The sequence below is a fragment of the Miscanthus floridulus genome, chromosome 2, assembly GCF_019320115.1.
Source record: "Miscanthus floridulus cultivar M001 chromosome 2, ASM1932011v1, whole genome shotgun sequence".
Lineage (NCBI taxonomy): Eukaryota > Viridiplantae > Streptophyta > Magnoliopsida > Poales > Poaceae > Miscanthus > Miscanthus floridulus.
Window position 1 is genome coordinate 54,908,597 of NC_089581.1, and position 11,313 is coordinate 54,919,909.

General features: G+C 40.3%; 1 protein-coding gene and 1 non-coding gene across 2 annotated transcripts; both read left to right on the plus strand.

Annotated features, from left to right (window-relative positions):
- The first annotated feature begins 378 nt into the window (after positions 1–378).
- On the plus strand, positions 379–1,772 carry LOC136536561 (uncharacterized). The gene is made up of 2 exons (XM_066528812.1): positions 379–1,635; positions 1,731–1,772. The coding sequence occupies exons 1-2, from the start codon at positions 379–381 to the stop codon at positions 1,770–1,772; spliced, it is 1,299 nt and encodes a 432-aa protein (XP_066384909.1).
- Positions 1,773–8,918: 7,146 nt separating this feature from the next.
- Positions 8,919–9,027, plus strand: LOC136540951 (small nucleolar RNA R71). Its single transcript, XR_010780068.1, has one exon. It is a non-coding gene; the product is annotated as a small nucleolar RNA R71 (small nucleolar RNA).
- Positions 9,028–11,313: the final 2,286 nt, after the last annotated feature.

An 11,313-nucleotide genomic window follows, 5' to 3' on the forward strand; every position in this document is an offset into this window, starting at 1 on the left:
CTAGAGCTAGGCAAAACTTGCTTTCACCATTTGTCATACTAATCAAGTTGCTCTAGTGTTTTGTAGAAATTTTTATTAGGCTATCCCCCCCTATAGCCATTTTGGACCTTTCAAGTGGTATCGGAGCTGTGGTCACCGTTTAAATCAAGGCTTAACATCCTTCAGTGCAAAATATGGCTCAAGTTATGTTCAACCATGTTAGGGATAAACCACCATTCTTTGATGGCACTACATCTTTTGATTATTGGAAGAGAAAGATGAAGATGTACCTTGGTTTAATCAATGACAAGGTGTGGGATGTAAGTAGAGATTGAATATGTCATACTTGATCCCGATCATCTCATCAATCAAGATAGAATCAACAAGCAATGCAATGTCATGGCTCTCAACACTATCTATAATGGCATTGATTCAAAAGTGTTTGAGAAAGTGAAGGATCTTGAGAAGGCAAGTGAAGTTTGGGTAAGATTGGAGGAGATATATGAGGGCACTACAATGGTAAAGAGTGCCAAGATGTACATGCTCAAGAACCAACTCACCAACTTCAAGATGAAGGATGATGAAACAATTTCGGAGATGTTCTATAGAATGCAAGTCATCATCAATGATCTCAAGAGCTTGGGTGAGAAGACAAAGGATGAGGACTTTTGTCACAAGTTCTTGATGTGTTTGCCCAAGAGATTCAAGACCTTGTGCACCATCCTATTTAGAGGAGGCTTGAAGGGTGTGTCTCCAAATGAGGTGCTTGGTGATGTGATGACTGAGGACCAATACAATAGTGATGGTGAAGAAGTGTTGAAGGAGGAGGACAAGAAGAATAAAAGTGTGGCATTCAAGGCCGGAGCCTCATCCTCCAAGAACAAGAGCAAGGGCAAAGCAAAGAAAGATGAATCAAGTGATGATGAAGGCTCGAATGATGATCGTGATGATGAAGCACTAGCTCTCTTTGTGCACAAGTTTGGCAAGATGATGAAGAAGAAGGGCTATGGTGCAAGAAAGAGAAGAGATCACTTCAAGAACAAGGAGCATGTGAGATTATGCTACAAGTGCAAAAGCCCCGATCATGTTGTAACGGATTGTCCCTACAATAGTGACAATGAAGAAAATAAGAAGAAGAAGAACAAGAAGGAAAAGAAGGAGAAGAAAATAACCTTCAAGAAAAAGAAGAAGGGTGGCTCATATGTTGTGACTTTGGATAGTGATGCTTCTTCCGATGATGATGATTCTAGTGATGATGAAAGGAAGACATCCAAGAAGAAGGCACTTACAAGCATTGCTATCAACAACAAGCCTTCACTATTTGACACTCCATTATGCTTCATGGCCAAGGGCCCTAAGGTAAAATATGATGAGAGTGGAAATAAAAGTGAAAGTGAAAATGAAAATGATAGCAATAATGATGATGAATTTACTAATGAAAAACTCATGGACATGCTAGAACAGGCCGATTCACTTATTAGCACTAAGAGCAAGAAGTGCAAAGAATTGTCCAAAAAGTTAAAAGCTCTTGAACAGTCTTTTGATGAGCTCAATGCTACTCATGAGAGGCTAGTGGAAGCCTATGAGAAGCTTGGCAAAGCTCACACTAAGCTTGAAAAGGCTCACTCCTTGCTCCTTAATGAAAATAAAGAAAAGGTTATTGTATCATGTGATGTGGGCATAACAGGTGATATAATTGATGAATCATTTTATGAACCTATTGTTATATCACCCACTAACCCTTCTTGTAGTTCTTCATCCACCACCACCACTACCTCTACCTCTACTACTAGTGATGGTTTCACTTGTGATGCCTCACTAATGGTTGAGAATGAGACTCTCAAGAGAGAGGTGGATGAGCTCACTCATGCCCTAGGCAAGGCCTATGGTGGTGAGGCCCGCTTGCTAAAGTGCTTGGGTAGACAAAGGTTTTCTCTCAATAAAGAGGGATTGGGCTATACCCCCAAGAAAGGCAAGGTGACCTTTGCTACTCCCAAAGCTAGCTTTGTGAAGAGCAACTGTCGATTTTGCAATAGATGCAAGCAAGTTGGGCACCTAGAGCATAATTGCACTAAAAAACAAGAACAATGCTAACGCATCTGTCATTCATTTTGATTCTTGTTATGTGCTTACCAAGAGAGAGAAAAGGTGTGAAAACTAAGTTTGTTGGTACACCAATTGTGGGCCCAAAGAAGAAGGCCATTTGGGTGCCAAAAAGCTTGGTAACTAGCTATTGACATTTCTTAGCGTCGCTACTAAGAACAGAGTTTTAAATCTAGTCCCTAGCAACAACGCCAGAAATTCTTGTCAGTATTTATTAACATGTCACTTGTTTTTAAATAGCCACCTATTATAAACCTATATCTCCTAACTTTACTAGGTTGTCATCCCTAGTGATGATATCAGAGATACTTGTTGGTACTACATAGCATTACTACTAGAATAATACTAAGCAATTCTTTATTAATTATGTGACTAGGAAGAATAAATAAATATATGAATGAAAAGGATCTGTAAGCACATAGATAATATACCATTGTAGCATTTTACCCAAGAGTATTTTAGGTATCGTTATTTATATTTTTACCATAGGGAAGGTCTAGCATGGACTTGTATTAATAACTTATACTATTGAAGGAGAAGTAAACCATAACCAATATTCTACTCATAACAGGGGTAAGTCATAGGATAAGATATATGATAAGTATAAATAATGATAAGTCACTCAGAGTACTCCTTTCTATGGCATTAGCATGGTCAAGTAGAATATTGGAGGAATAATTCCTAAGTCATTTTTAATTACAAGTCAAAGCATACATTAATTAGTGCAATTATACTTAGTAATCATTGCTAAGATCATCATTATATCTACACATAAGGGATATTACTAAGGAAGATTAAGAACAGAGCTTGCTCTTCCTTCATAACCAAATCCTATGTGCGCCTATATTCGGGGAGTGGACTACAAAGGACTCAACAGGAGTGTCACATCTACGATCTACCACATGACCCAGAATATAAGGTGTATCTATAGGTAAACAACATATAAGCACCATGCTTACACAATGACGACCACCCACCCATGGATCCTTAGAGTCAGCGCTATATGAACTTATGCATGAACATGATGATAATCCAACTATACTATGCATATAATCAAAGTAGATGATGAACATTATAACGAAGATCATGAATAAGATGAATACTGATATTGTCATAATAATTGTAACTAGCATATAAAAGTAATAGAGGTACAAGAGAGAGAGAATTACAAAGATTATACCAAACCACGCTCCTAACAAGATTGGAAATCCAAGCAAAGCCTGCTTGCCTCCCTCTAGACCTAGCCTAACTAGCTATGCCCTAAAATATGGTGGAGCTCTGAGGATGATTTTGGTTTCTATCTTCTCAAATGACTTATTTGATCCTCAGGGGAGGACAGGGGCTGATATATATAGGCCGGAGCATCCAACGTGAGCCCTTATATTAAATTGACTTAAAGGACGGCGTAGATACAACCTAGAAGGCGGTGGAGAACCGACATAACAATGAGGGGCTGATAGGTGGGCCCTAGGGGTTGGGTAGCTTACATGTGGGGCCGATCGGTGTGGAGTCCTCTCAAGTCTTCTGGAATCTTCTTGTGTCTGTTTCGCTACGGTTAAGAGCAATTAAATCTGACTTGTAGGTCTACCTTGATGGTTTTCTAGATAAACCTTGTAAAAAATATAGATTCACCAAAACTCGTAGAATTTATTAGTTTAAACCCCTAAACCTTCATTGGTGATTATATTTATGCCCTTATACATGTTATATTGATGGTTTATAATGGTTGTTAACTACCATTAATAAACTCCCCCAAACTTAACCTTTGCTAGTCTCTTATCAAAGCTAAACTTAGTAAATGGATCAGGAGTTGCTACGATGCTTTCACTTCTCAAAACTAGACCTACATTCAAACAAGAATTCTCCTCAGGATTAGAATAAACTGATCTGACTTTTAAACTTATCCATATTACCTTAAATCATGGGGCTTCTCAGCCTTCACTTAGGTCTTGAGCAATTTAAAGATAGAACAATCAAGTCAAGCACTATGTCTCAAGTTCTTTGCTCAACCATTATTCTAGAGTTTTTATTGGTTTTCAAAATAAAACTCAGAGCTTCCATTGTATGACACTCTCAAATCTCTCAATATATATGGTATTTGTGGATCCTCACCAAGGCAATAGTAATGTTATGCCTTTTTATTCCTACAACTAAGACTTATGTGAAGATCATAGGTAGGGAGAAAGCATAAAAAACATACTTGCAATACATATATTGTAAAGTCAAACCTCGGATCCAAAGAGAGTTGAGTCATATAATCAAATCAAGATGTGCATGTGTGTGGATGAATGTGGTGGATATATTTGGTGGCTAACCTAATTCTACTATGCCCCTTGAAAACATATCCCTCTTTTAAAACTTGGAAACAACTTTGCAAGAAAACATGGGCTATCTTATTCATTTTTTTCAGGTGGGCATATAAGTACCCATTGTTTTAAATATATCAGACACTTTTCTATTTTTTCTCATCTCTTTTTTTTATGAATAACTTTTGCATAGCCACATGCTTCTTTTCTGCAACAGAATCTTTGAGAGATAGCAACAAGAACTTGAAGCATTTATTTGGTGCATATCCTATCAAGAATATATTTGGTGTTTACTCCCAGTATAGGAGTAAAATACTTTTAGGTGAATCTAGATGGAATGACATGTTTTTGCACCTACCCCCGGTGTAGGAGTAGTGCATATGTGGGTGGTGTGTACGTGATCTTGTTTTTAAGAGTATGACAAACCTCTCATAAGGGTCAATAAAGCTTGACTAAACTCAATGTAATGCAAGCAACATATATAAGTGAAAGTTTTCCTAGTCTAAATATCATATATGGCTCTGGTAGGAATTTAAGCTTTGTCATATAGGAGCTCATCATGTAGGATTTTATATTTTTGAAAAGATAAATCTCCAGAACTTTAGTATCACTTGGAACAACATAAACAGCAGCTCAAACCTTCTCATATCTTATCCGTCAATTATCTAGACTTAGATCAAGCATATGCCACCCACGAGTTTCAAGTTCAGAGTAAATTCTTATATCAAAATAGTTGTATCCAAAACTCAGGAGAATTCAAGGCTAAAAACTAGGTACTTGATAAGAATTACGACAGAGCAACTATTTATCATTTTCATTGCAAGAGATTATCCTCAGAGTCCATTTATTTTATTCAGCTCTTAAAAATCAAACTTAAAGGAAACTTAACACACCTTTTATTTTGTTTTCAAAATTTAAGATCACACCTCAAAATATATATAACTAGCTAAGATAAATTTTTATTTTGTTTTAGTTTGTTATGCATCTTTTTTATTTCTTTAGCAAATATGAAGCAAACATAAAAATAGCAAATGGAAAGAAATACTTAGGTAGATACATAGAGAATGTTCCTCCCCCAAGCTGGATATTGTCATGGTCTTTCTTAGAGTGAGTCTACTAGCAGAAGTCTTTCTCATCCGTCTAGAAGTTGTGTTTCTCGTGCAACGGGTGTGACAGCGGCTTAGAAAAATTTACTTCAGATGGATGGCTTTACTCTTGATCATCCTACAAAATACTCTAACAAGAACACCAAAACTCGTGTCACAGATTAGGATAAGGGGTTAGCGGTCAGCCATTCAGAGATTTGTTGTCCTTGAAGGTTTAGACATATTTCCTAATTGACAAAGTTATAGCAGGATGTCTATTTAATATTTTTGGATTTTCTTATTTATATAATGCAGAAAAATATGCATGCATGATATATATATATATATATTATTTTTTGTATGCCACTACAGTGAATCTTCCCATGGGTGTTTATACACCGTAAGATTTTTTCACATGGGGCTTTGGATTTTTATAATGTGATGATATACAATAATGAAACTTTTTATCTTCCTATTCTAAATGCAATGCTAATGCAGAAAAGTAAATATGCTAAAGTTAAAAGTAATCCATTCAATGCTAGAAAGTAAATATGGATAACTACCAATGTTACCTCACAGCGAGGGTTTAGATTTTTAAGTCCTCTGGACAAGACTTTCTCCAGTCTTGATTATTTCTTGGGTGCATCAGTTGGTCTTGGGGATGGAGACCCGGATGGTTGCTCCTCTTGTGACTCTAGTGGCAATGTTACCTTCTCTTTCCATACCTGCTTGGTCTGTGGATTTGTCTTGGGTGAAGTAGGTTCATCCTTCACAACTTCTTTAGGTTCTTCATCTTCCTCTCAATTTTTCTTTGGGGATTGATTCTTTTGGTTTTGGGATGATTGGCGTCTCCTCCTGGAGCGGGACTTCTTTAGCTGTTCATAAGTGGTATAACTATTAAAATAACAGTGCACCTTTTCTCCAGGGAATTGGAAGTGGATTTGTCTAGATCCAACGTAGATGATTCCATTGGTAGTGTTGAGGAACGGTCTTCCAAGTATGACAGGCATATCATCTTCTTATTCACCTATGTCTAGAACCATGAAATCGGCAGGGGCAAATTGATCATATATTCTTACCATGACATCTTTTGTTATTTCTTTCAAAAATCAGATTGATTGGTCCGCCATCTACAACTGCATATATGTAGGGAACAAAGGTTCAACACCAAATAAGTATTCATACGTTACCTTAGATATTATATTGACACCTGACCCAATGTCGCATAAGGTCTTGTGGAAGATTCTTTGTCCAATGATACACTCGATCGTGGGTACACCTGGATCATCCTTCTTAGCAAGGAATGGTGAAGAAAGGAGGTGGTTGTACTCTGATCAGAGTGTGTTGATCATGTTGATTGATTCTTCTTATGGCTGCCTAGCTTTGTTCTTTCTCCTTCTCCTGTTGTTCTTATTCTTGGTCACTGTTGTTTCTTTGGGCAGGTATGGTGTAACGCCCCAGAGTCCAAACGACTTAGATCCACTCTGCACGCTAAGCGAACCACACCTACCACCATCCCACTTACACTTTCATCCTCGCTTCACATAAAAGGATTAACCCGGGGATGGTGGGATGGACTCTAGAAGCCTTATATGTTGGTCTATCCCACCTTTAACAACTAAGGTGGGACTAAACTCTCTACAATATCTCATTAACTTGCATATGGGCCACTATGGGCCAAATTCCAAACTGGGCCGGATGTCACATACACCCCCCTCAAAGGAACTGACGTCCTCGTCGGCCCAACACACCCACAACCGGGCAAACGATGACTAGGAACGTTCCCTCTTAGCACACACGACTGTACGTCTAGTGCTGGCACATGTGCCATGCCATGCACCCCACAGGGCCTACATGCGCAATGAACCCCATGTCCGCACACCTAACCTGCACGCGCCCGTGGCCGTGAAGGTCAGCTCCAATATCATTTGTAATGCCCCAGAGTCCAAACAACTCAGATCCACTCTACATGCTGAGCAAACCACACCTACCACCATCCCACTTATGCTTTTGTCCTTGCTTCACGTAAAAGGATTAACCCAGGAATGGTGGGATGGACTCTAGAAGCCTTATATGTTGGTCTATCCCACCTTTAACAACTAAGGTGGGACTAAACTCTCTACAATATCTCATTAACTTGCATATGGGCCACTATGGGCCAAATTCCAAACTAGGCCAGATGTCACATATGGCGCCTGTGGATGTCCATGAGATTACAAGATAAGATTCTTAAAAGAAAAATTCTCCTTTCTATCCTTGATTGTGAAATAGATCTTGGCACTATCTACGTAGATGATGGCTTTTACAGTGCTTAGGAAAGGTCGGCCCAAAATAATAGGTGCCCTTACATCTCCACCTATTTCCAAAACCACAAAGTCTATGGGAACATATGATTGTCCCACGCGAATAATAGCATCTTCAAGAACTCACTTGGGGTAACAGAGTGACTAATCTGCAAGCTACAAACACATATTTATGTACAACAAAGTATCTCCATTAATTTGATCATAAATTACCTTAGGCATGATGTTGACACTTGTTCTAAAATTATAGACAACTTCTTGAAAAATGTGAGGTCCAATGGCGATGGGGATGACAAGTCTCCCTAGATCGCTCTTCTTTTTCGGCAACGTATAGTCTATCCACCTTCCCGTCGATGGTTGTATATAGTAATATGCTGCATTTTGAATATCGACAAGATTTGCAGTTTTTGGATCTTCCGGTTGCCCTAGAATCTTACCTTTGTTGGAAGGAGGAACGACAGCAACCAGCTGAGCTATTTATGATTCTATCATTTTATTAAATCGATGCTAGTTTTTAATGGCAGAAGCAAAGCTATCCATTCTATTATTTATGTTCTCTAGAATTTTATCATTAGTAGCTACCTTTCTAGATAATCCCTCCATAAGTTTGGATTGGCCAGCAATTATTTCTCTTAAGGGCAGTTGATTGAAATTATTAAAATTATTACCTTGATAGTTACCTTGATAATTACCTTGGTAGTTCGGTCTCTGTTGCTGGTTTCATCCTTGATTCTGCTGAGGATGAAAGTAGTAGTTGTTGTTAACAAAGTTCGTATCCTCATGGATCTTAGGGCAGTTGCTCCCTAAATGCCCAGTGTTTCCACATACTTCACATGTCATGCAAGAATCATGAATATGCATGACTTCCTACTTTTCATTGGCTCAATCTTCAAGCTTCTTTATTAGCAGATCCATCTTGGCAGATAGCATGTCTACCTCCTTGAGTTGATACATACCTCCACATCTCTTGCAGGTTTGAAGACGTTCTTCATTCCAACCTTGGTTGGAGGCCATCTTCTCTACAAGAGCTGTTGCAACTAGTATGGTGAGTGACAGGAATGCACCTCCAGCAGTAGCATCTAGTCTCATGAGTAATGTTAGTCAACCTATGGTAGAAAGTCTGCATGAGTAGCCAATTCTCCATCCCATGATGAGGACATTCTGCAATGTAATCTTGAAAGCATTCCCATGCCTTAGGGATAGATTCATCATGTTGTTGCTAAAAGCTTGAGATTCTCCCACGCGGAGCATTGGTCTTGCCTATGGGAAAGAACTTTGCTAGAAAGGTAGTGGAGTAGTTATCCCATGTAGTATTTCTATCTTTGTTGGCGTAGAACCATTGCTTTGCCTTCCCCAAGAGTGAGAATGGGAAGAGGTGAAGTAATATGGCATCCTAGGTTACTCCTTTGACGGTAAAAGTGCTACAAATGTCCAAGAAGTGTTGGAGATGTGCACTCGCATCTTCATGTGCCTTTCCACAAAACTAGTTTGCTTGCACCATGTTGATGAGAGTTGGCTTGAGCTAGAATCCATTGTCTCCAACATTGACTGTTGGTCCAACATAGATGTTGGTCGTAGTTGGAGCAGAAAATTCATGGAGAGTCCTGTTAGCCATGGCTTCAAATTCTAGTGTTAAGCTTCGCCTTATATGGTTGTTTTCTGACTTTAAAGCTAGAACTTTCTTGAGTTTATCTCTAGTCCTTTAGATTAATGCTTTTGTATCTTCAGCATAGTTTGTCGAAAGGTTAAAACCGGTCATATATTACCCGGCATAAGATACACAAGTAGACAAAACAAGGGTAAGCCTGTTTGAGTAGAGGTTAATGGTTATCTTCAATCACATCAATAAGTATAAGTTTATCAATACTTCCTTTGCTTATCTACCTTCCTAAAAGGTCCTTGTGCGGTTTTGGTAATTGAGTGACAACCTAGGTGGACTAATTGTGTTTATGTGAGATACACAGGTGATTAGTCCATAGGTACATATGTGTGAGCAACATATGCCATGAAGGTGAAAATGGCTTTGAGATGTTGCAAAGCTCACACATGTGAAGATGAAGGAGCTCATTGCACATGAGACATGGCATTGAGTCATGTGATCAAGGTGGAGAAGATCAAGACAAGACTTGGCTTGATGGACCGATTGCAAGCGTAAAGGGCAAGTCGAAGGCTTTGGAGCGATGGACCACGTGGCGGTGAAGCTTGAGCAAGACTTGGCGCCGATGGACGAAGGCAATGGTGAAAAGCAACTGATGTCAAGATCAATGAACCAATATGATCATGTGATGATATGAAGTGGATCATATCATTGTTGATCATGTTGGTGCATGTGTTGCATCGACATTGGAGGAGATGGAATAGAATGCATAAGGCAAAGGTATAACCTAGGGCATTTCATTTCACCGGTCATAGGTGTGTAGAGAAGTTGATGACCGGGTTTAGGATAGATGTTCGTACTATCAAGAGGGGCAAACTTGTTTGCATATCGGTCATCTAGTGCCACTCGAGTGATCTAACTTTGCATCGTCACTAGGATCGAGTGGCGTGGCAAGTTGAGTGGCTAACACCCTTGAAAATGTTTGTGAAAATATGCTAACACATATGCACAAGGTGATACACTTGGTGGTTGGCACATTTGAGCAAGGGTGAAGAAGTGAGATTTAAAAACGAGTTAGTCGCGCTGGTTACAGAGCTACCGAACATGTCCGGTATGGTGACCGGACACGTCCGGTATTTGGCGACGTACTTAGCGATCGGACGCGTCCGGTCACCACACCGGACACATCCAGTGTGAATCAGAAAAAGCAATGTTCGGCAGAGCAGTCGATCGGATGCTGGCAGCGTCTGGTCTGGTGTGACCGGACGTGTCCGGTCGTCCGTGGGTACTTACTATACTCGACCAGACGCTAAGGCTCAGCGTTTGGTCAGTTTCTAACAGACGCGTCCGGTCGGCCCTGGAGGTTTACTGGACTCGACCGGACACAGCGGCTGAGTGTCTGGTCATCTTATCAGAGAGCCGTTGGAGGCAATGGTAGGACATGTGGTGGTCAGACAGCTATCGAACACGTCTAGTATAGCGACCGGACACGTCCGGTATTCACGTCCGGTGCGTCCGGTGCAGTGTCTGGTGCTGTGTCCGGTCGACCCGAAAAACGCCTAGTGAAGGGGTAACGGCTAGTTTAGCCCATGGGGCTATAAATAGAAGGTGGCCTCAGCCATGGCTGGTGCTGAGCACCTTGGGGGACTTTGTGTCCATGCTTGAGAGTGCTTAGGAGCCCTCCATCTCACACATACTTGATAGTGATCATCTGATTGTGTGAGTGAGCGATTCTAGTGCGATTGCATCGTGAGGTTGCATCAAGTGGCACTAGGTGATCGAGTTGCAAGCTGGTGGTGCTTGTTACTCTTGGAGGTTGCCACCTCCTAGATGGCTTGGTGGTGGTCTCCGTCGAAGCCCGCAAGAAGCTTGTGCGGCGCTCCAGAGAAGAGCTTTGTGAGGGGCATTGTGCTCGCCCCACGGGAGCTGTGAAGAGCAAC